The sequence below is a fragment of the Oryzias melastigma genome, linkage group LG11, assembly GCF_002922805.2.
Source record: "Oryzias melastigma strain HK-1 linkage group LG11, ASM292280v2, whole genome shotgun sequence".
NCBI classification, from domain to species: Eukaryota; Metazoa; Chordata; class Actinopteri; order Beloniformes; family Adrianichthyidae; genus Oryzias; species Oryzias melastigma.
The window spans coordinates 15,567,951-15,593,452 of record NC_050522.1 but is presented as its reverse complement, the minus strand read 5'-3'; the positions used below and the strand labels follow the sequence as shown (position 1 = coordinate 15,593,452).

Genomic DNA, 25,502 nt, shown 5'->3' with positions numbered 1-25,502 from the left:
GTTCTAAGTTGATCTTTTTCACGCAGTAAAAACTGTTGCTGATGACCAGTTAGTGCATTTTTTATGTCTTAGTTTTGCTTTACCACAAATGCGTTTGATTACGTACAGTCTTGCCATAGCTGTCTTACACAGCTGAAGTAGAAGATTGTAAAGCTGATGAGGAACAAGGCAACTTGTACCACTTGAGATGGTCATGTGGATCTGACTAAGAGTCCAAATTGTATTGTTGTAAAGCTTTAATCCAACTCTTATTTTTAAGCAACAGACGCGGTGATATTGAGAAGTCGGACACAGTATCTTGACAAAAAGAGCCAAAGCAAACCTCCTAATGAGCTAGATGTCAGTTAGCTGGCTTCTTCTTTGAAAAATTTGAGGACAAGTTTTTCACGCTTAATTAGGAAACATCTTGCCTTTATTTTGTCTTTTAGTTCCAGGATAAATGATTCCTGGAGAAGCTTGAAAAACCTTTGTAAAAAAGATATACTGGTGATGGCCTTTTAGATATTTCAGTCCAATAAAATAAGCTTATCAACTATTTATTGAATGCAAATATGTCTTTTTTTATATAGGAATATTACAACCAACTGTTCGACTTTATAAAAACAGGTGTTTGGAGTTGTATTCCTTTCACTTGTGAAATAATTTCCACAAATGTTTTGCATCAGCAAACAAAATCTGTGCATCTGTAAAAAACAAATTAGCAAGTGCAAAATCAATGTGTGCTTTTTCAACTCCTGATTTGTCCTTGTGTTAAGAAAAATTACAGCTGTGAAAATGCTTTACATGCATACAGAGACGCTCTTATGTCTATAGAAAGATTTTCTGAGAAATATTTCCAAGTGCACAAAACATTTGTCATTTGCACTTTTTTCTAATTTGTGTTTAGATGAGAAAATTGATGCATAACCTCAGTACAATTGCTTCGGTTTCCTAAACTCTGATGAGTTAGCAATGCAGTAAAATGTGTACTATGGATAAACATTTGTGAGATGCATGCGTTACAACACTCCAGCGTCACAAATCTAAAAACACAAGCTAAGATTCATTTAAAAAATGAATCATGTTTGAAATTGGCGTGATTCTACGCCCCCCAGGCCCTACCTGGTATGTGGAACATCAATACTGGAGGAGACAACTTTGCGTTTCTGCTCCAGCAAAGACACAGATCGGGTATCGGGGTCCCGGCTAAGGCGCTTGCCGTCCACCAACCGCTGCTCCTCTGCTGCCTCTGGGTTCAGGCAGCTGCTCTCCTTCTGGCCTTCTACAGCCCCATTACTGGAGCTCAGCTGTGGAAGAGGAGAGTGCAGAAACAACACAAGGTAAATGGTTGGACAACACCACAATTAATCACAGACTTTAATAAGACATTTAGTATTCTCTACCAAAAAGTACCGAATAAAAAAACACTTAGGATTTTGAACCACTAAAATTATCAAATAAAATTCTGATTTGTATAAAATTGCAGACTCTTAAAATTTTAAGAGATATTTTATTAGAAATGTAGTTCAACTGTGTGTCACAAAACAATTACTCAATATTTAATTAGCTTGTTTTGTTTCTGTGACTATTTGGCCAATAAAAAGATACACAAACTCTTGAATGAGCAATGAAACAAAAACACGCTTGTGTTTGTTTTTAAATTCTGAATTTTTTGACCATGTCCTAATGTCTCTATTTTTAGCTTTCACTAACGGCCTGTGGTTTATTTTTTTTTTAATTTTTAATTTTTTTTTAATCAGCTTTTGTTTTTTGTGTTGGGTTAGGGTTATGCGTTTATTTAACCTTTCTGAAATGTCATGTTGGGTAGGGGTGGATATTGGAAGCGTGGGGGTATGGGTGTCATTTGTACTATTTTATCATTATTTCTTGAAAACGAGATGTTCCATCTCTAGAGGTTTATCCTTCCACTCTAGTCTAAATGTGTAAATAAATAAATAAATAAATTAAATAGCCATTTGTATAGATTGTCACGCTTTGCAATTAAAAAAGCATGCAATTAATTAAAATACTTAAAATACGTATATATATTCCCTTGTGCTTTAGGCTATAAATGATTCATGATTGTTTTCCTAGAGTTTTGAGAAAAACTAAATATATAAAATACCACATTTATTTAAACACTGCATATTCACTTTGTTTCAAAAAAAATATTTAAAAGTCAAAACAAGCAAGCCGATTCATAAAAGCACATCACATTTACTTAAATGTGAATATTTTTTCTATCAGAATAGATAGAAAAGGACTCGGTACCTTTTATTATTTTTTAAATATCTTTCTGGAGAAGTTTCATTTTGTTTTTTTCTTTTCTTAATGGAAATATTTTGTTCTATTGAATATATGTTTGTGTTTATGTAAGTGTTGTTGTCTAGACTTACTGTTCTATTGTCCTGTTTGTTATATAGTAGTTTTTTTTTCTTTTCCTCTTAGGAGTATGTCTTGTTTGGAGTAAAAATGAATAAATATATATATAAAAATTTGAATATTTTTTAGATGTTTACAACACTCACAAAATGTTTTGTTTACCCTTTTTATCATAATAAACAAGAATGCACAAAACCAAAGCTGATGAGACATCACCAAACAGACAAGCGCTAAAGAAAACATTTGTCAAACCGCAAACCTCTGACCAGAAAAAAAACTTGCATTCATTCTCTTACACAACAAACTGCAGCCATTTGAACAGGAGACTCACAATCTGGCACTTCTATGGATATCTACTAGTATCAGGCTGCTTAAAACATTCCAAACAAATAAACAGGCATAAACAAATGTGTAGAGTATGTTCAGTTTAGAGTGTGTGATGTTTATCCTTATCTACAAGTACAACACGATACGCCTCAAATGCTAAGAGATTTATTTGAAATATTAAGAGGAAAACAGAGGAGGATGCCAAGTCAGAAAAGAAGTCTGTTAAAGTTAAAGTGCATGTGGCTGATACCAGAATAAATACAGCCACCGCTCCTTTCCTCTGAATCTCCATTTCTCCTAAATTTCTCTTTCCTTCTTACACAATATTCTGACTCATTTCTGGGCATGAGAGTTAAGTACGGAGCAGGTGTAGCATTAAAAGTCAAAGCCAATAAATGATCATGTCAGTTCCTTGTTGCCTGACAGGGACGAAATACCTTCCAGAAAAGTTTGTGAATTATGAATGAACTGGGTTAACAAATGTTTGATTCTCTCTGATAGCATCAAAGTCCTATTTTATTCTTGGAAAAAAGAAGAAAAATCAAACCAAATTCCATGAGTTTTCTTAAAAATCAGTGATTTTTTAAATAAAATGATACAATTATTTAAAAAAAAAGACCAAGAGAAAGTTAAATGTAAATAAAATAAAATGTATAAAACTGTAAAAAAGTGTTTAATCAAAATTAGACATTTTATTTCCAGCTTGGCCCATATACATTGGTGGATGTATAGCTTTAGAGACACTCAAGCGTTGGAAAGATACATTTTATGAAAGAAAATGTGGGACTAAAGAATAAATATGGATAAACATGAAGCTTACCACTCTCTTATTCAAACACAAAGTTCAAGTATAAAAGCATTTCTGTTATAAACTATTGTTAAAAGAGAACATGTCCAATCAGACAGTCGGTAAACAAACTAAAGTTTTAAATCTGGTTCACATGATGTCTGATTTAAGCATTTTAGTCTTTAGATTTCTTAGTAACTTTAACGTAGACAGAAACAGCTACAATTTGAAGGGGTGAAATAATCAGAACTCTAAAATATTGTCAGTTAAATACATTGACGTTATAAAAGAACTGGACTGAGCAAGTGTGTTGTCACCCATGGAAAAATGAAGTAATTTCAGTTGCCATTTTTTCGTGATATGGATGGAGCCAGGTGGCGTCAGTAAGCAGTGATAGGTCCAAGTCGGTCTGAGTCAATGCATCTATGGCAACTACTGTCGCCAATCAGGAATGAGCTTGTTGGAAGTCCACACCCCTTCCAATGAAAGCGGACTCAGGAGAATCTGTCAAACATTTTGTACGTTCAAGATAGGGGGCCAGGCGACTGAATTAACTTTATCCAGTTGGAGCTGTAAGTAAGCATTTTTTTTTTTTCGGGTGATGCTACACTCACTTGGTCCAGTTGTCATATACCGTATTTTCCGGACTATAAGTCGCGGTTTTTTTCATAGATTGAATGTCCCTGCGACTTATACTCCAGTGCGACTTATATACGAATTTTTAATGAGATGAGATATGGACCGTAAGTCTAGAGTGCCCTCTTATGGTGATCTATGCAATTACTTTATTTACTTTAGTTATTCAGACGTGACACAGAGGACGAAGAATTTAAGGGATTTAGTGATATGGAGTGAGATTGCGTGCAATTAATTACAGTAAAGATACAAAGTTGATGAGTTCTTGAGGCTATAGTTAAATAAAACTGTTATGTTATATAAATGCTACACCTTTTCGTTTTTTTCATGATGCTAATATGTGAATATGTGTTGACACATATTCAGCCTGTTTTCTATTCACTTATGAATGTTATAACTTACCTTCCAGGATGATGTAATGTCGTTTTTTTCAACCAGTTTGTAAAATAAATTACTTGAAAAAAATGCGACTTATACTCCAGTGCGACTTATGTATGGTTTTTTCTTCTTCATTATGCATTTTTTGGCCCCTGCGACTTATACTCCGGTGCGACTTATAGTCCGAAAAATACGGTAGTCATGTTTTTTGTCTGTCTCTTGTGATCATGTAAATATCTTCTGGTTTTTAGCAAAAACTAAACCTGCTTTGTTTTCTCAGCTTGTTTTTATTTTTCAAAATTTAGATCCAGCGCTTTATTCAGTCAGATTTTCAAATGCAAATACAAAAGGACTCTTGTTTCTCAGATTGAATGACTGAAGATACAAGACATATTGGCGAGTTTACAACATTGTTTACTTGACTAATGAGAACCTCGGCAGCCTGTGGAAGAAGCATGCACAGCCACACTAGTCTACCATCTTCCTTCATGCTGGTCACCTGCTTGTCACACACTACTATAGGTGCCATCCCATTCTTCAACCAGCATTTGTCACAACATGGTTGCTGTTGGTCACTGGTGTGAACAGCACACCCAAGCTGATCCCACATGTGTTGAGTGGAGTTGAGGTCAGGACTGCTGGCAGGTCTCTTCATCTTCTCCTCTCCCTCGCCTCACAAGCGGCGCTCTGTGCGAGTGTGATGGCAGCATACGCTGCCACAGGTATTTTAAAAAGGCAGTAATCCTTTATTTCTGTTTCACGTTCTGTTGGAGGTTTCTGATTAGGTTTGCATTCAGACGTGTAGCATTTCCCATCATAAATTGCACATCTCTTTGGCTGGCATATACATCTAACATTTGAATAAAGCATTTACTCTAACCTGAAAGGAAAGTAAATGTAAACACTTTAAAACAGTTTATTAAAGTCCATTGTCCGTCTGATACACTCTAATACATTTCTGTCTGGAGATATAGGTCTGACTTAATTCTGTTAAATTGCCATCCATTTGTTTTAATTAAATGTGTGTACTTCTTTTGTATTGAAAAAAAATGTAATCTTGAGATTTTAAAGAGAAACTTAATTCTTGATTATCTGAATAACCTATCCCTGTTATCAAATGGCCTCTTGGTTCTTTCACATTGAGCTGCATCAATCATCTCAATCAATAGTTTGTTCTCACACTGTAGAGATATAGAATTACAACCGGTTGCTGGATCTCATCTCTTTCTGCATTGCTATGAATCTGTTCTAGGTGGAGATCCATCAGCCACGATGTTCTGCAAGTTTTAAGAATCTGTAGAAGATGATAGGTACCAAAGCCCTAAGTGAGTGAGGATCCTGTGTTTGAGGGTCCAAGTTCTTCTAGGACTTTCTCCAAAGGATGCAGCTACTTGGGAGACCCTAGCTTAAAGTTGTCGTTGCAAGAGACCTTCATGTCTGTATAACTCATCATACTTAAGCCAGAGATGAGCTGCATTGATAAGTTGTTCAAATAAATGTACACATTTTATGCCATTATTTTGGTAGCTTTAATTAACAAGAATTAACATTCAGATCAGTCTGATGTTTCCCCCTAGATTTGTTATTAACACCGTTTTCTTTTCTATTAAACTAGAGCTGCTGCAACAATTTCTCAGGATGGAATCAATAAAGCATAATTATCTCATCTTACCAACTCAGTGAAGCAGAGAATTCAAAGTTCCAATAGATCAAAACTGGAATTTTTTGGCAATTTTTTAGGTAAATTAATCAATTTAATTAGTTCCGATACTCATCCCACAAATGCTAATTTCTCACCAGTGCAGCACTATTGACAAGGAAAAACATCAGGATTGCCAAAGAGCTTTGCAGCAATAAAAATATTATCTACAAAACACAAATCTACTAACTTAACTAGTTAGTTTATGCTCTTTGGATAAAAATATAAAAAATATTTTCATAGGGCCCAAAAACCCTAGTGGCGCCCCAGGAGGGACTGTTGGTGTGTGATGCAACCCCGCCCCCTTTCCCCTCCTTGTTGCTGAAAGCTTTCCGTCGTACAGTTTTCAGGCAGATGCTAACACCTATACATCTCTCTTAGAATTACAACCCGCTACAACACATATGTATTGATTCTCCATTATCGCGGGCAAAAGTGGGTGTGAGTGGTGGTGGAACAGCCCGCCCAGCATATTTTTCCACATCACAAGCTCTTTTTAAATTCTGCTTTTTGCTCCTGATCCACAGTAATTTGAATAGAGAAATACATGTTTCTGTTTATTTTTTTTCAATATGTCCCAAATCTTTCAAAAACAGCTGCAAGGACATGAAAAAGAAAAAAACACAATGTTCATCTTTAATATATATATATATATATATATATATATATAAACACCTCCATATTGAAGATTACAGTCCAAGAATGAATGCAGAATTTAAGTGTATTAAAAAAATCTTTGCAGTAAGGAAAAAATCTCTCATTTATAAGTTCTGATCTTGTGTTAGAGTAAAAAAAAAAAAGCATAGATGATCTACAAGTAAACAAAAAAGAGCTCCTCCATATTCTTCACTAGAAGACTGAAGCATCCGGCACTCAGTGTGCTTCATGCTGATGTTGTTCAGCCAGCCACTAAGGGGACAGCTGAAGCTGGGCTGCTGTGGGATCTCAGCTTCAGAACAAAGAGTCTCTCAGCTGCATTGCTTCATTCGCTCCAGCACTGCACTCAACAACAGCAAACTCCTCCAAAACAACACAATAACAAAACATCTACAAATCAACGCAGCTCTCAAAGAACAAACTTGTACGGACCAACTAGTCAACAAGTCGCACCCTAACACACACACACGCCCCCCGCCCTGGCTGGGCACGGCGCCGAGCTTTGAGATTCTTTGGAGAAAGCCACCCGTTGCCAACCTGGGGGTGTCCACATTGTTGGTCGTACAGCTGCTGCACAGTAGAAATGGGGCCTCATCTTTTCTCATCCAACCATCAATTGAAAACGGAAAGCTGTTGGAGCTCACAAACACACACCAGAGGAAAATCCCATACTTCCTTCATTACACTCCAGCACACAAAAGCTGCACAGATGCACCAACACACGCAGCAGTGGACTCCTCCTCCTCATTTTTATGGCTTGTTTTTGACTTCAGCGGGGAATTGAGACGTGCCGAAAGAGACTTGACCATTGTGTGGTGGGGACTACACTTCTAGCCTCAGCTGCGCCAGCTTTCCATCATGTGACTATCGGGGGGTCTTCTTCGCACAGGGTTTTTGTGGAGGTCTGAAATCTGAGTTTTACTAGTTTTACAGGCTTTCAGAAAAGAGAAACCCGAGTGTTTGCCTGGAATGCATGAAAACAGTAGTGACCACTAGGTTTTTTGGGGTCAAACCAAGTGCCAAAAAAAAGACATCAACAATGGACGTAAGAGGGAGAAATACAAATGAAGTCAAATAAACCAATTAAATATGTCAGATTTAAATAAAAAAATAGACCTATTCTCTTGCTTTTATGGCATTATATAAAAGCTAGAGTTTGAAAAGAAACAGAAATTTGTGTATTATCAAAGATGACTTCCCTCCTTAAAGGTGCAATGTGTTATTGGGATGCAAATGTGCATTTAAAAGGTGTGGGCGCAAAACTAACTCACTGTAATGCGATATGGAAAACACATGCAAAAAAGGGCGAAAAATCTCTCCTCTTTTCGGTCCAAAACGCTGCAGTCACAGCTTATTTGTTTGCATTGCCCACCCATAAGCTCACATAAACAGTGCGCAGGCCCCATCAAGCCCTTTGTCCTACATACTCAGATGGCGACAAATGTCATGACAGCTTATTATTATTTCATCCAATCTGCAGCTGCATCCACCAGAAATGTGTGTTTTTTCACGGATGCAGGTTCGGCGCGAGCCGGTTCAATCTGCCGTCAACACAGAGGCTGCAGCAGCGCCGAATCCGCTCCGAGCAGGAAGCGGTTAAACGCTGCAAAACAGTGCAAAAAAAAAAACACCAAAAACAGTGGCGATGGCCGCTGCGCGCGCGCACACACACACCTTCAGGCTGGACTTGAGCGGTCCTTTCGCCGCCGCGGCTATCTCCTCCTCCGTGAACTCCTTGAGGCTCCCGTCTTGCATGAGGACGGTGTAAACGTTGCGCCGGACCTCCACGTCTCTGTTTTCCTGCTTGACAGCCTGGACCACTCCTGTCACCGGGGCACCGTCCCCCGTCGGACTCGGGGCATAAACGCGGCTGCCGAGGATGGACCGCTTCACCAAGCGCCTCGTATGCATGTCCGCACCGCCGCCGACTCCGGTCAATTTATGTTGCCAAATGCAGATTCACAGCCGGTCAACGACGTCGAGGAGAACACGAACCCGCAGCAGATACACTACACGCTCCACCAATAATAAACCAGAGAGCGGCCACATACTCAGGAAGACAGAACTCCGAAAGACGGCCCGGGAGCACCGAACCGGCCACCGTGCAGGACTTGGACTCAGCTCCCGCCAGCAACTCATTCGACGCGGACAGACTCCACATCCAGCCGGCGACCAGTTTTCCTCCGCTCGACCTGTTTGTTTTCCCCACTGCTCCCTGCTAGCTGAGCGGTCGGCGGGAAAACACGGATCCTCCGCGTGACCAGGAACCGAAATGACATTCGAACACGATTTAACCAAAATACGCCATTTTGGATGAAATACTGAACTTCAATCAAAAGTATTCAAGCAAACACGTCGAATTATTTCACTTACTGTGGATGAATGTGTTACTTCTTCGAGTTTGGCATCGAAAATGGGGCAAAAACACGACGGTTAGCCGACTCCGGCTCCGCCGACTGCTAGCATCCAGTCCGCTGTCGGCGGCGGCGGAGCGGAGCCTCTACCGGCGGAATGCTGCCTGTAAACATGTGCGGTCCGGCGGCCGACGCGGCCTCTGATTGGACGGCGCAGCACACGCCTCCACAGGCCCCCACCGCCGCCGCCACCCTCCGCCCCTCTCCTCCGAAGGAGGGTAGAGCGACTCCCGAGGATGCTCCATTCAAAACAATGACGCAAGGATGGAACCAAAACAAGACGGGAGGGGTGCAAAGGCGGGAAAAGAGGGAAAACCGGGAACGTTGGCAGTGGAGCCCACATGTTATTTCATAACACACACTTTTAAAAGCCACAGGGTTTGTAAACTTCCACAACACTGTTATAATAAAACTATTAGTTTCTTTTTATAAACTCACTGCATACTTTAGGACTTATTCTTGTTGGGGTTTTTGTTTTTTTAGCCCTGTGGTAGTTTCATAAGTCTTGGATTTAACTCTGTTATCTGCAAATCTGGATAAAATCTGTCTGATTTTATGTGTACTTTCCTCAGTAGGGTACAGTAATTAAAAAATATTTTATTCCAAGGCCTGTATGGGTGATAAATGTGGTGATAGCCACCCTAAATAGGATGGCCCACAAAAATCCACAATTAACCAAGGAAATAATAGTAAATAAAAAATAACAAAAAACTCAACAATGAAATAAAATACAAAAAAAACATGCAGATTAGGGTTGCACGATATTAGAAAAAACTTGTGATGTACGATATTAGTGATCAATATTGCAATAACAATATGATTTGTGATACATGCCCATGCAGCAAAACAACTAATACATAATTTCCATTTCACTGCATCAGTTAAAAAAAAACAAAAAACTCAACAGAACGTAAATTATACTCCAAATGACCCACGTCTAAGTAAACGACGAGTATCTAACATAAAAGAGGTTCATCCTATTGGTCAAATCCGAAAATGTCTCTTTCCAATTTGTTAAATACGTCAAGCTGCCATAAGATTGTTTTTGCATGTGTAAACATTTAAGGTAACCATTTATCTCTATTTAAGCTGTCTTTTTCGATACATGTATCAAAAAAAATATCGCAATGACGATAAATTTGCCATGTATCGTGCAGGCCTAGTCAGAATGGACTGAGACAGATGGACAAACAGATACATAAATTAAAAAAAACCAATGCCGCTTCAACATAGACATATCAAATATATCAAAGGAGACGATAAATGAATTGATATGAGGATAGCATAGTTTATTTAGAATTTTAGGAGCTCGGAGTACATTTAAACTCTCAGTACACCCAGTTTCCCCCAGATATTCTAACTGCTTTTACAAGCCAAATACCCAATGACCCTTTGACCAATTTAATGCTGGAGTAAACTTTTTTTAAATGTTCCTTAGCTTCTTTTTTAAAACATTCTTTCCATTATTTTTTATATTGTTGACTACTCCATATGTACACATAACCTCATTTTAAGGATACATCATTACTTTGATGCTAACTTTTTAAAAAATATTATTTTGGCTAAAAATGGCATAATCATAATTAAAAGACCACTGGGAAAGTGTTTAAAATAGTTTCAAAAACTTGCTAATGAAGGAAAAATAAAGGCCATATGATTTTAATCCTGAGCAACGTAAAACACTTACTTGAAATAGCAAGCCAACATGAGACACTTTCTTTTTATTTAGATTTGAATCAAACAAATCACGTCATAAAATATTTACATGCACAGAAAGGAAACTGGACACAGTGGAGTGACAGATGTGCTCATAACTGCCAAAACAGGCTTTGCCCTTCGATCAAAGGCGAGTGAACGCTTCGCATTGTCTGGTTGTTGGTGGGACAAACGGTCTCATTAGGGGAGAAGTAGCGCTGAGGGAGAAGCCACTGAGGGGGGCTTCTGCAGCCCTCAATCACAGCCCCTTCCTTAAGAGGAGTGCATGGGTTTAAATGGCCAACATACACAGCTAGAGAGCTTAAGTGGTTTTAGGTAAGTGTCTATTAACAAAGGTCGGTGTGTGGTGATTAGATTTGGCACTAAAGCCTCTCCTTTTGCATTTCCTTAGAGATTCTTTATGGCATTTTTCTGATCAAACATAAATCTCATGTCCAATTAGCCACGTCAATATATGGATACAAAATGATGCATTATTTATGTGATTCTCCTCTTCATACATGAGTGGATTTTAAATTCTTCATCACCACAGGGACATGTTTGTTTGTTTGTTTTAAAGCATTTTTGAATCCAGACTGGGCTTAACCAGCAAACAAAACATGTCAAATAAAACTTAAACTGAAATTCAAAATATTAATAATAATAATAATAAAATGCAGCATTTTAAGGTGGCTGGAATATGACATTATGACAGCAAAGCATTTACAGCAAAGTTCACAGGCTGTTAACTTCATATTAAACACCGATAGACATTATTGAAGCATCAGTTTAGCTTTTAGTACCACACTTTTTAGCATTTTTGTACCATAAGAAGTGTACCACGTCCGACATTGGATTGGTAACTAGATAGAGTCACAATGGAAAAAAAATAAAATAAAAAAATAAGATTTCCTACAGTTCGACATACATCAGTGCACTTCATACATTTATTCTTAAAATGATACCATTTTGGAACGATAAAAGGTTAACATCAAATATCCAGCGAGAAACAGTTGGTTAAAATAGTGCTTTTAACTATATACAACCGGCATGTCATCAGTCCAAGCTACAAAAAGATGGATTTAGTTTAATATGTTAAAACTGAGCAGGAATGTAACTGGATTGTAGTTTTCATAAAGCGTCCAGTACCTTGAATTTGTGCTTTAATGCCAGCGAAGACAGTTTTTGTACCAAGAATAAGACCAAGACAGTAACCTAATAAGTAATTTAAGTACTTCAGCTTGTGTGCAAACCATAAAAATCTTTTCTTTTTGTCTTTAAACATGAACTTCTTAAATAGTACCCAACAGTCAGTAACGTCGCAACTCCCTTTCAGTTTGAATCCTATTATCAAACTCCTATAAAAACTATCTAAACTTCTCACACAAACACATTTAGCTTTATGATTATATTATACTAAAACACTTTTAAATAAATATGAATTACAAATGAACTTCGAAAGTTTTAAAAATCATTTAAAACTGTTTGGTGTTAAAAATTCTGTGCATTTTATGTTTGCGTTTATTTCTGCAGGGGTTTATCCTGTCATGATCAAGCATGGATTTATTTTTTGTTTGTTTTTTTAAATCCCAAGGAACAAGTTCTGGGAAGTTAGAGGAACTCAAAGAAAAAGGAACCATGTAGAAACCATTGAGGAGGCTAAGCTGCAGTGGAGGATTTAACCTTCACATACAAATAAGTGCTTAAATATGGCACCGAGTCAAGCTAAAAGTGTTGCTTTCTTCTCAATTCATAATGATGTTAAGGCCGACTAGTACCACGGATATTTACCCCGAGAAATAAATGAAAGAGGTTAGGATGTGATTAACTGTACCCAAGCTGCAGTGAGGACTTAAGTCCTTGATATTTGAAGCTGGAAAGAGCTGATTCTTTTGGTGTCCTGAGGCAAATTCTCCTTCCACAGCGGACTCAAAGGCGGGACATTTCAGGAAAGAGTCCCAGCTCCGCCACGCTCTCGTAGTCAGGTTCAGCTCTGGCTGCATCTCCTCCTGCCTCCGCGCTGGCTGACTTTGGGATGTGGATGGTCTCGTAGCCATGATACATGTACTCAACAACGGGGTCGTGGCCCTGCGTGGTTTCGTCAGGCGGCGTGTCGAAGTCTTGGACAGTGGCGTAGAGGTCACTGGAGGACGAGGCCGTGACCATACCCTTGATCTCCGCGATGCTGCTGTAGTCGTGCTCCTTGTCGTCCTCACTAACAGTACTGTCACAGTTTGTTTTGTTGACCGTAGAGTACAGAGCTGACTGCAGGACACGGAGAAGACACAACGAAATTATGAAAACAACATCAAAAAGCACCAGATTTTAAAATATAGATGTTTTCATTGTTGCACTACACAGAGCAACTGTTTTTACGGGCTTTCCCTTTTTAAATCTGCAGACAGAAAAAAAAATGCAGTTGTCTCATGACTGGAAACAGCAGTTCAGGAAATAGGAGAGTTAAGCACACAATTACCTCATTGTCTGACAGAATGTGGTTGCTGAAGCCTGGAGACAGAGGGGAGTGTAACTGTAGAGAAATAACAAAAAGATTCAGATCTGGCAACAAAAAACAAATAAATAAATAAAAATCCCTGCAACGCTGCAAAGAAAAACGTTCTTTGAGGAAAAAAGCTTTTTCAAATGTACATTTTTAAGATTCAGGTGCCTATTTTTCTGTATATCAGAGTGCATAAAGCTGCAGCGATAACAGATCTTTACAACTTTGATGTTAAGCAATTATAGGAGGCCTAACTGTGGAGCATTAATAAAACATGCACTCAAACTATTGACAAATTCTCAACTACACAGGAAAAGAAATGACTTGGAATTAGAAGGGAACGCTTGGGAAGTGATCAATAGTGAAATGAAACCATTCCCAGCAGTGGGGAGAAAAAGCATGCTCTCTATCTGCAGTTTCTGTTTGAGGCTACTCGTCTGTTTTGTTTATTATTTTTCTAATTTGTAAAAACTGCAGAATTAAGAGTCGATAGTGAGCAACAGGGTGACGGACGCTTTCTGCACAGCCTCAGTCCACTTTGTCTCATGATTGATGAGGTAGTCATTAATCAACAAAGCGCATGTGACAGCAGGACTAAACACTTCAGCAGCCTAACAAGAACCTCAATACCCCTGTTAGAACTCACTTTGCTAGTAAAGTCCCACTCCGGTCATCTCTTGATCTATTTTAAAAGCATTTCCAGCGGTCTTTTAATTATGATTAGGCAGATTTTAGACAAAAATAAATAAAACTGTTGTTTTCTTGGACATAGATTCTGCAGAGTGGAAGTAGCTGATTAGAAATTTGTCAAACAACACCCCAAGGTTTCTAACACTCGACAGACAACCAAGGTGCTGCTTGATGGAAGAGATTTTTTTTTGTGGGGCAAAAATTCCTGTTTCTGTCCTTTGAGCATTTCAGTGAAGATGATTAAATTCAAGGGTAACCAAACCCTAAATCAACTTTTTTGTCTATTTACCTGTAAATGAATACATAAATGGGGCTTTAAAAGTGTGTCTGTTGGTCCTTGCCACATTTTTTCCCAATTTAAAATAAACTTTGTTCTGCCCCCTATAGGTTGAAACGTGATATTACAGTTACATTTTGTGATTGGTCAACTGGTGAAAGTCCCATGTTATTGCAGAAGTTTCATGTCATCATACTGTGCAGCTTCAGTATCAAAGTCCCACCCGACTTTTAATTTGTAACGGTCAGTCATAATCCTGTTAGCTTTAGCATGGCGCGTAGGTGTTTTGCCTTCGGTCGCCAAACATTTACTGGCTTGCACAACTTTCCAGGGGACTTGGAAGTTAGACAGCAGTGGTTGAGTGCAATTGGCATTAAATCCAGCAAACTCTGTCCTGGCGATGGATTTGCAATTAGCCTTTAAACCTAATAAACTCCTGCTAATAAACATTAGCCTTTATTAGCTTATGATGCTAGCATCATTTTACCACTCAGACATGGGTCCCCTTTGGTCTGGACCACGAGTGCCTGCCTTAAGAGAAGGTGGAGAAGAAAAATCCTCAACCTCCATAAACATTTTTGCCTCTGTTTTTTTTTTTTTTTTCTTTGCATTTTTCAAATCTGGGTTGATAGATGAGTCAGCCTCCAACTGTCCTGTTTGGTTTCCCTTTAAAGACTGTTAAACAATCCAATAATTTGGTCACAATATTATAGTTTGTTTCAGGGAAAGAGCAATAAAGCTGAATGTCATCTGCATACAAATGAAATGTGGCTACATTTACTAGTTACCCAAAAGAAATCATATATATAAAACAAATAAAATAGGACCCAGAACAGAACCTTGGGGAACGCCACATGATATTTTTATTTTATTTCAGAGGTTAATGAACCTACAGTGATGTTCTTCCACCTGGGTGTGACACAAACCAATCAAAAACAGACCCAAACATACTATATGGAGTAAAAAAATACAATTTTTTCATCTGTTCCTGATTCGCAACAATTTGAATAAAGCAATACTAAGAAACGCAATTTTTAGTTCAATATTCTTGTTCTCTATTATAAAAAAATGGCACAAACATATGAAAAAAACCCAGAAATTTCCTTTGTCTTTTGGATCGTGTGGGTAACAAAGAAATATGATTTTATTTTTTAAGTCATACAAATGTGCAAGCTATACTACTTTTTTGTTAATAAGTGTCATGTTTGTGAAAGCGATGCTCCCAGGTACCGAGTGAAAACAATGCACAGAGATAATCCATCAAAGTGTCGACCGCGGCTGCAGGTCTCAGTATCTCCGTACACATTATTCTCTCAGAGCACGTAAATCAATACGACTTCTTTATGCATAGAGTGCGTTTGGAGACATGATTACTTTTATAGATCTGACGTACACTCAGCAATGCAGCAGGTGCCTTCTACTTTTTTACTTTAATCAACCAATGTCTCCCTAGGAGGATTTGTTTAAAACAAGAGGTAGGTGACTTGACCCTGTCAAGTATTAATACTTAGATAAAAAATGTATAAAAAAGGTATTTAAAAACACAAAACTATTGATAGTGTTTGTTTTGTTACCATCACACTAAGACATTACACGTGACGCGATTGTGCGTGTGAGAAGATTAGACGTATGATGTATGTATGCAGGAGATGTGACAGACTACCTGCTGTAAGCTGATTACAGCCGACTCAGGTGACAGTAAGTTGGTCGTGGTTGAGCATATGTTGTCGTATGCACATAAATAAACGTCACAGTCTGCAGAAGACTGCATTAAAATGGAATACTCTACCTTAGAGGTCCTCATCAATGCTGAAATGCTCTGTATTGCTTTTCTTTTTTTACTTGCACTGTATCCCTGATGTATAACTGGGCAGTCCACTGACTGGGCCAAATCCATTTTCTGGACTTCCCGTGGAAAGCCCAAAGGCGGCACGCGGGCAAGCCAAGGCAAACAGTTGTTGCTGCTTTTTACGATTTGATAGCTGTTTTTCTGTCCAATCTGGGAAACTGTAGAAGAAGCAGCTTAAAATCTGGATGTGAAAGTGCAAAATAAAGCTCCCCTTTGTGTGGGAAAGCAGCATTTATTGAGCAGGTTTCACAGGAGGGGCTCCTTTTGAGGCATTTTCACATTAAGATAATCTAGTGGTCTCGGTTTGTATAGGCAGACGATCCCAAAGAGTTTCGCACCTCAGTTTGGTTTGGCTACATAACTAAGCAAAGTGCCTAGAAATGTCACGCAGTTTCGCCAGCTGCTCATGTGGGGGAAGTTTTGTCTAAAATTAGCTATGGGAAGAAAAAAAGCCTAAAAAAGGGAAGAAAACCGGCTTGTCCCTCTAGTAATCAAGCATTTATGCCGCTGTCTGAACTACAAAAATGACATTTACCAAAACTTTTCAGTCAGGTGTTTTTTCCCCTGACAAGGTTAATTTTTTTCTTTTTAACATGATTTTAACTCTGAGGCACCCTTGGACACCCACTCTGATGAAAATTGTTTTTTTGGTGTTTTTAACATTTTTTTGTGGCATTTTTTTTGAAGGGGACCTGGTGGCAGACAAGCTGGTGGCTGAAAATCATTACCTGAAAGGAAGTTCAGAGATAACCCCCTTCATATTTTGGTAGAAAAATACTAGTTTCTGGTAGAAAAAGACTAATATATCCGGCGACCCTAACTTTGACATACCCTAACTCCTTCCACAATCGACGTGGATTAGCTCATCTGCATAGAAAAGCTATTTTGCGCTGGTAAGCAGTATTTTAAAGCGGCTTGTGACCGATATGCAAGACAGTACTAACATAAAGTGTTAGATACCGGTGGAAAGTCACTTTTCTCTGTGACAGAATAAGCTGAATCATGATACATTTTAAGCAAAATCTAATTTCTGAGTATTTCTTTATGCAAATTGTTGTGAATCAGGAGCGGATGAAAACATGCAATTTGAGAAAGATCTTATTTGAGAGGTAGGAAATACGCTGGGCAGGGCCACAAGCCCCCATGAATCCACTTGCAGCATTGTGACGAAAGTATCATAAAACTGCATGTTATTTACAGGTGGTTTAAATATGAAAGTGAACCAAAAAGTTGGGACTTTCTCAGTGGTTTCTGTCCAATCAATCTAAAGCTAAGAAAAACTGACTTTAATCTAAACATACCGACACAAAAGGCAATGAGCTGATGATCTGAGTGTCTGAGTAACGGTGGTGGTCTGCTTTACACTTGGCTCACAAATACACATTTAGTTAAAGCAAACACATCAGTGTCAAATCCTGATTGTGAAGCAGAGTTCCCAGCATTTACAGTTAACCTTTACTCAGCTCTGGGATATCCATCCAGCAGAACATGTCATCATACTGTGTCTGAGCGATGAGGTGACGGAGGGAAAATGTGTACATCTGTGGGCGGCTACAAATACATACTCAGGCGAGTGCATGATTGGATCAGTGTGTGGTTCCAGCCTGCAAACACCGATATTATATCTGTCAGTAAGTAAAGCCATTTAGAGAAATCTCTGCACTCTTGAGCAGAAACCACCAGTATTCTTCACTCCCAGGGATTCAGATAAGGGAAAATACAATAAAAAAAGACCTAAATGACAGAAATGAGCGGCGTTGTATGGCCCACAGTCGGTACGTGCCCTTGATGCCCACCTGTCCGCATCACTGCCTCTATGTGCCACTGTCACTGTCGATGCCCACCTATGACCCTCCCTCACTTTTTCTGTTGTTTTTATCTCCACAGCAACCATTTTATATTTTGTTCGCCTGGGGATCAATTTTAGTTCAGAACGATTGGCAAAAGTGAACTTTTGGATTTCCTTAGCAACATAGGTTAATTGCTAACCACGCCCACATTCCTTTTATGTTCATATTCTTTGTTATATTAGTTGTTTCAGCTTCAGCCTGGATATGTAAGATAAATGAAATTTTCACAATTTTATGTTGAATAAATGACAAATAACAGAAGAACAGCATTTTTGTGAGCTTACCATGGGCACGCTATTTAAGATCTACAAGTGAAGGTAACAATTTTTTTTCCCAATTGTTTTCCAATGAAAGTTAGGAAAAGATCAGGAAAAACAAATCCTGGGGCTAATTTATGATAGTAGCTGTTACTGAAAGTGTATTTTGTGAAAATTTGGGATGGCGGCCACGTACTTCCCAAGGTCAAAGGTCGATGTACCTCCAGGGGGCGGAGACCTACAGTGGCGGCATGTTTGTGAAACTTCATGAAAATCGGTCAAACAAAAGGTTCATTGTCCCGAATGTGATAATCGCCAAATCTCAGATTTTGAAACAAAATTCCTTTGGATATCCCAGACACAGCTATTTTGGTTTCGTTTGTGGATTTCAATTTTTTTTTTTCACAAAAACATTTTTTTGGCAGATTTTTTTGGCTTACCACGCCCACAATTTTAACATTTTCCTTTAGTTTCCTACATCAAAACACATTTGTCAAGCTTTTCTCCGAATGTGCCGTCTTTATATTTTTTCTCCACTTTCCATTTTTCAGCAGAGGACTTTATTTGTATGCTGCTGGCTCCCTTTCCTCCTTTTCATCCTCTATCAATCTCTCTGTCCCTGAATCTTGACACTCACCCCTAATGGCTCCCAGTCCTCCCAGCATTTTTCCCCGAGTCAAACTCTCATCACCTCAGCATCACTATCAGTATTTCATCTATCAGTGTTTCCTGCTTTTCTCACTCCAGTGCCTTCTTTCCTCCTCTGCCACTGTTGACTAAAGAGGCACTGCGACGGAGCCTGGCAGATAATAACTGGTCGTGAGACACATGTTTCTGTCTTTGTTCTCCCCCTTGTCTCCTCCTCCTCCTGCCAGCTGGGTGGATTTCTTCAGAGCATAGAGTCTATTTCACCATCACTTAAAATACAAGCTCCTCACCTCCCCGTTTTGGATCCCGGCACCTCCCGCCCCGTTTGTAACCACCGGCTGGTTGTCATTTTCGTCCAGAACCTTCTCTGGTACAGGTGGCGGTAGCTCTTCTGGTGCTTCGCGGGAGGGAGCGGCGGCCTGATCGGAGCGCCTCTTGGCCTCCATGTCGGCGCTGTGGCGGCTCTTCTTATTCAGGTCCACGGAGGCGTACTCCACCCTGTCACACAGCGGCCCGCGCTCAGGCGTGCCGGGGCTGGCATGGCCGTTGAGGAGAGGAGCGGGAGGGGGGGCTTCTTCGGGGCTCGGCTGAGTGGCGGTACCATTAGAAGGGTGAGGCTGCACATGCGGGTCCTTCAGTTCTTTAACAGTCTCATACAGTGAGTCCTCAGTGGTGACGTCGCGTGAGCCAGCCACCATCTCCTTTACCACCTGTTTATCAAGAAATATAATTCAAAAACTCAATCAATATGTCAGCTTATCATGTAAAAGTATCAAGTTCATTGGGTTCAGTCAATTAAATGATCATTTAGTAGATTTTATTTCCTCTAGAAGTCTGAGTGGAAACGATGCTGTAAGGTGACTTTAAATACTCACCTCATAAGGGCTGTCCCCTGATGCTGGGGGTTGCTCCCCTATAAGGGCGTTACTGGGAGGGATGCTGGGAAGCTCTCGGTCCTGAGGACACTTGGAGGACCTGAGCTCTGATTGGCTGGAGAGCATCTCCTCAGACAGCTGGGGACTGGTGTCCTGTGTCTCTGTGAGGACTGGGATATTGGAAACAAATTAAGTCATGGATGATAAAACGATGAGTATTAGGGCTACAATCAAAGAAAAAAAAAATACATTCAAATACAAGAATAAAGTCGGAATATTACAAGGAAAAAGCCATGCTTTTTTTGAAAATAAAAATGGTTGTATAAGCCTCTTTAAAATGTATTTAGACTTATAATAAAACAGTTTTTACTCACTGAAAGAAGTATTTTTTTCTTTAATCATGAACCAATGCTGAAGTAACTGCTTACAATGCACAATACATACTGAAACATAATGTTAGCACTTTTTTATATTTTTCCTAGCCAACACCCTTTTGTCTCATAAATGTATTACTTGAATATTGCAAATTCTCAACCTATAACTATAAATTATGAAATTATACCTTTATTAATGTAAAATGTTAATTTTAAAATCACAATCCTGAGTTTATTCTTGTAAAATTGACTTTTTTTACTATTTATTTTTCAACTTTATTTTGGTAAAATTGATACTATTTTTCAATAATTTTATGCTGAAAAAATTACACCTTTTTTCTAACAATTTTATGACTTCTGATTTTGTAAAATGATACAAATTTTCCTATAATTTCACGACTTTATTCTCATAAAACAATTGCTCTTTTTGCATAATTTTACTTTTTTTTCTAAAATTACATCTTTATTATAACATTTTTATGACATTGTATCGTAAAATGACAATTTTAAAACCTTTTTGAAAAACTGCAACTTTTTTGTCAAAATCGTAATTTTTTATTGGAAAAAGAACAACTTATTTTTTCGAAATTATACATTTTTTATTTAAAAAGTTACAACTTTTTTCTTAAAATGTAATGTCTTTATTTTTGAAAAAAACTTCATTCTTGTAAAACAATTGATTTTTTTCTAATAATTTATCAAGTTTATTCTCGTAAATTATCGACTTTTCTACTTATAATTTCTCAACTTTATTCTTGCTCAAATTTTGACTTTTAACTCACAATTTTCTGACTTTATCTTTGTCAATTGTTGCCTTTTTTATTACAACTTTATCCTCATAATTTTTTTACTTTATTTTACAGAATTGCACATTTTACAATCATTAAAAAATCATAACTTTTTTCTCATAATTTTTTGACATTATTTTTTAAATTACAACTTTTTTCCCAAAACGTTATTTTTTGTAAAATTTTATTTTTTTCTCATATTTTTAAAACGTAATTATCATAAAGCTATGACTTCTTTTAATGTTTCAACATCCTTCTCGTTACTATTATAACCTTTTTCTCATAATTTTCTAACCTTGTCAATTGTTGACTTTTTAATTACAACTTTATTTTAAGTCATTTAGTTAGTATTACAACTTTATCTTTTTTTTCATATTATATGGCTTTTTTGAAAAACAAATTCAAACTTTCTTCTAATAATTTTACAACTCTTATTTTGTAAAATGACAGATATTTTTCTTATAATTTCATAACTTGATTCTCGTAAAACAATGACTTTTTCATAATTTTACAACTTTATTTTTCTACAATTACAACTCTATTCTAAACATTTTCAAAAAATTTTACATTTTTATTTGAAAAGTTATTACTTTTTCCTCATATTTTTACTATTTATAGTCGTAATTCTTTTGTTTGTTTTAACAAAACAATACAGATTTACTTAAGTAAAGTTTTACAGTATTTTTTTTAAACTTTTATTTAATGGTCACTTTGTCATGACTTACAAAACGTTTAAGCAGAAATGACTTGTTAAAATGTCGGTGGCAGAACAACAGCCATGTAGTCATTCTCTTTTTCGTGTAATTTAATGGAATAAAGGAGATGAGAAACGAGGTGTTCTGGCTTAGAGATTAAACAGGAATTAAACCGATTAAATAAACTGAAGTGGATAGTCTGGACTTACTTGTACCGCTGGTGAGAGGACCGTTGTGCGAGGTGCTGACTGCCCCGTCAGTCTGAGGACTGTCTGCTGATTGGCTGGCCGTCTCTCTCTCCGACAGCTGAACAACAAAGGAGGGGTGTTTGTCACTGCAGGTCTCACAGAGAGCTCACCTCTACTGTGGACTGAAATCAATCCATACCCGTCCTCTGTTAGAGCGCAGGTCACTTTCACACCTCACTGAAACCCAAATGCCACTGCAGACCACTGCTTACTGTACAATATTTCAGTTAGCTTGAAGTGGAGACTTATATGCTTTCCAACTCTTTAGTTCTCCTTCAGACATCTTTAAAAAACAAAGCTCTAAATGGGGCCTCTGTTGGGGAAATCGATCTAATCTTTCACTGGTAAAAGAATGAAATCACTACCAAACTCTGTGCTGCAGGAGACAGCCTCACATGAAATTACCTCACAGCAACAATCCCCCATTTCCCTCACTTAGAAGACAAAAAAACAGTTTATTTGTTTTTCATTTGAGACTGAGGGTTGTGATTATGAGGCTCCACATCCCCACCTAGTGGTTGAACGCTGCCATAAACGTTAGTTTCAATGATGTAATGTTTAACTGTTTTATGACCTCTGCATTTTGTGAATCTGATCGTCTCCTTTTCTTAGAAATTAATCGATTAGCAAACATTTAGGGAGATCTATATTATTTTTCTATCACACTTCACTCTTTGCAGCTCAACAGAAGCTGATTCATTCAGATTGAGGCGCACACTTTATACTTGATCTACACAAGAAGCGAGGTCACTTTTTTGCAGACTCTAGCTAAGCTACAAGCTAATTTAGTTCAATTTAGAAAAAAAAAGTAAAAAGAAACCCTTTGATGGGCAGAGAAAAGACAGCCAGACAGATCGCAGGTGAAACAGGAAGAGCTCATCTTCTCATGCGAAAAGACAGAGCCCCCATTTAACCTGTCAGGATGCGACATGGTCCGTCATACAAATGGGACCCTCTTATAACAGTGTGACAAGCTGGAAAATTACACTGATGCACAAGGGTATAGAGAGGACATCAATCAAACATAAAAAAGGTTGTGGTTCAAGTGCGAGACAGACACTCGTGCACAATCCCCCCGAGGGAGTGACACAAAAGACTAAATGTTGCTTGGTTACCTCTGACACTTTGCTAAAGGAGAGATTTGGAGTAATTGTGTGTTATTATAAGCTAATCATCTTTAAAAAGGGCTGAGGTCAAACATATAACTAATAAATAATCTTTTAAATCTGATTTACATTTTTTTTAATTACTTAAACTAAAAACAGAGTGCAGCAGAGTTTCATTTCTACAAGAATCAAAGCTAAGTTGTTTTGTAGCTCGTAATTAAACTATTCAAATATAGTTGAATATAGCTCAGGATTTGCAGGAAATTGTTGCTACTAGAAGTCACTTTAAAGATCAGAAGTTTGCATCAAATTACAATAAAGTTGTTCTTTTAAAACCTATGAATTAAAAACACTTTTTTGTTTCAGTTATAAGAGTTAACTTTTTTTTTTTTTTAAGATGTCATAATAAATGTTTTTAGCACTTTTAATAATGTAAATAAACCCAGTCATGTCAGGAAAATAAGGATAAATCTGCTTGTTGTTACAATAAACTGAATCAGTGAAGGGGTTAAACCTACAGTATGTAAATACATTTTTAGGAGTTGTTTTAATTGTTTTTGCTTTTACATTTGGGCTAGGCCCAATTACTCTCAAATAAGCCCCAAACATGCAATAATACATGGATGTCACATTGATCTGTTGGTAATTAACTAAAAAAATGAACACACTTTTGCATAGTTCTGTTTTATGCTTTAAATTGAATGTAAAAGTTTTTCACTGATGCCTCCGAAAACTGAGGAGGGCATCTAAACCAAAAGAATTAGGAATTTTGTGGTGCAGAAAATTGAACACTCATCCTACCCTTTTTGCAGGAGCAAACAAGTGCAGACATTACTGGTTTATGTCGTTAAGCTCATATTTTGTCTTGAAAAGCCACTTTTGGAGATAAACGCACAAGGTCCTTTTATTCTGTGGCAGCTGAGGTTTTATTATTCACGTTTAACAGAATTGTTTCAAACTTGTGTCCCAGCAAAAAATGCGATCTGGATGCAGAGCCGTCGCAAACTTATGATTGGAATAAAGGTATTTTATGTTTTTGTGAAATATTGACAGAATTTTAATTCATAAAGTCATGAGGGCCATTTTGCAGCCAGCAATAATTGGGAGTTAATCCAAGAAAATCATGCGATTAATTCCATTAAAACTTGTGTTGAGGGTCTATAACTATTCTTTATTGGTCGTCGTGGTACTCTTTGGGGGCTTTTATTCATTTTCCATTTAAGAAAATTGATATGCATTTGTATGACTTGAATTGTGACTTGAAGACGCGAGCTATTAACTTGGTTTCCTTGAATCTTTCCACGACAATTTAACTTCTTTTTAATTCTTATGTGAAACTAAACAATTTGACATATTCATTGAGACATAAAAGATAAGATTTGAACTCCTATGTGAGTTACATATATGTAATAAATGTTGACAATTTTTAAATAAATAAAAAAAAACAGTTGTTTTTGTTTAACTTACTCCATTCATGAGGTTCTCATGGTCTCCTAACACATGGGTGTTTGCTGCTTTTTTCTGCCTGAAAGGGAGAAGAATGACAGAGATATGTAAAAACAACCCAAAAAAAAGAAGGATGCAACTCTATTGGTGTTTATTTTGCAGGACAAATGCAAAAGTACAGAAATATTTTTAAGTTTTACTTGCATCTTTCATAAAGAATTATATATAAATCAGTAAATACTTTATATATAGTTTTTATGCAAAAAAAATGTTTTCCTTTTTAAAATTAATTGTATCAGCTGCTTGAAAGCATGTGTTTGCTACATCTAATTGCATCTTTAAGTAATAACTGCTGTATTAGAGCATCAATGGTGGACCAATAGTCACTACAACCGAATTCTTCTTTACGGACATGCATCCGGCTCATCTGACAGGACGGTGCTCTTACCCCTGGCAGCTGGCACAGAGGAGCACCAGCAGAGAGCCCAGCAGCACCGCAGTGAGGATGCTGAGGGTGACGACCAGGAGCAGATGTTCGTTCCCCAACACCGCAGTCGCGCTGGCGTCAGCTGCCGCCCGCGAGCCCACCACGCCCGCCTCCGGTCCCCACCACACACTGCTCAGCGCCGGAGCCATGGCACATCACACTGTGGGGGGAGACGGCATCGGACAGGTACCAGCTGGGGGGAAAAAAACATAGAGGGGTCAATTAAAACAGTCAGTAAACTGACTGACAAGCCCATGATTATGAAGAAAACAAACAAAAAATAGATGTTTATAAAAGAAGACAAGAAAAAAAATGATAATAACTCGACCCTTAGTAATTTCTAAACTCCTGATGAGTTTGACGATCACATCGTTTGTTCTTAATGGTTTATTAATGACACAGACCCTTCCATTAGTATAGTCTTTATCAAAAAATTAACATGAAGTGTTTCAAAAGGG

The 25,502-nt window shown here is 37.8% G+C and overlaps 3 protein-coding genes across 3 annotated transcripts in view; 1 reads left to right on the top strand and 2 right to left on the bottom strand.

Moving 5' to 3' along the window:
- znf704 (zinc finger protein 704) overlaps nucleotides 1–9,199 on the bottom strand; it is a 50,192-nt gene extending 40,993 nt beyond the window's left edge. The window contains exons 1-2 of the mRNA XM_024294532.2: nucleotides 8,520–9,199; nucleotides 1,102–1,286 (exon numbers count right to left, since the gene is read on the bottom strand). Of these exons, the coding sequence (XP_024150300.1) occupies nucleotides 1,102–1,286; nucleotides 8,520–8,756 (422 nt within the window). The 5' untranslated portion in view covers nucleotides 8,757–9,199. The remainder of the gene's footprint in view (nucleotides 1–1,101; nucleotides 1,287–8,519) is intronic.
- adnp2b (ADNP homeobox 2b) overlaps nucleotides 1–25,502 on the top strand; it is a gene marked incomplete in the record, with an annotated part of 705,870 nt that overhangs the window by 512,202 nt on the left and 168,166 nt on the right.
- Nucleotides 10,528–25,502, bottom strand: part of pag1 (phosphoprotein membrane anchor with glycosphingolipid microdomains 1) — a 55,312-nt gene continuing 40,337 nt past the window's right edge. Inside the window, exons 2-8 of the mRNA XM_024294606.2 lie at nucleotides 25,006–25,237; nucleotides 24,579–24,636; nucleotides 21,967–22,063; nucleotides 19,901–20,070; nucleotides 19,316–19,735; nucleotides 13,431–13,484; nucleotides 10,528–13,219 (exon numbers count right to left, since the gene is read on the bottom strand). Of these exons, the coding sequence (XP_024150374.1) occupies nucleotides 12,884–13,219; nucleotides 13,431–13,484; nucleotides 19,316–19,735; nucleotides 19,901–20,070; nucleotides 21,967–22,063; nucleotides 24,579–24,636; nucleotides 25,006–25,193 (1,323 nt within the window). The 5' untranslated portion in view covers nucleotides 25,194–25,237 and the 3' untranslated portion in view covers nucleotides 10,528–12,883. The remainder of the gene's footprint in view (nucleotides 13,220–13,430; nucleotides 13,485–19,315; nucleotides 19,736–19,900; nucleotides 20,071–21,966; nucleotides 22,064–24,578; nucleotides 24,637–25,005; nucleotides 25,238–25,502) is intronic.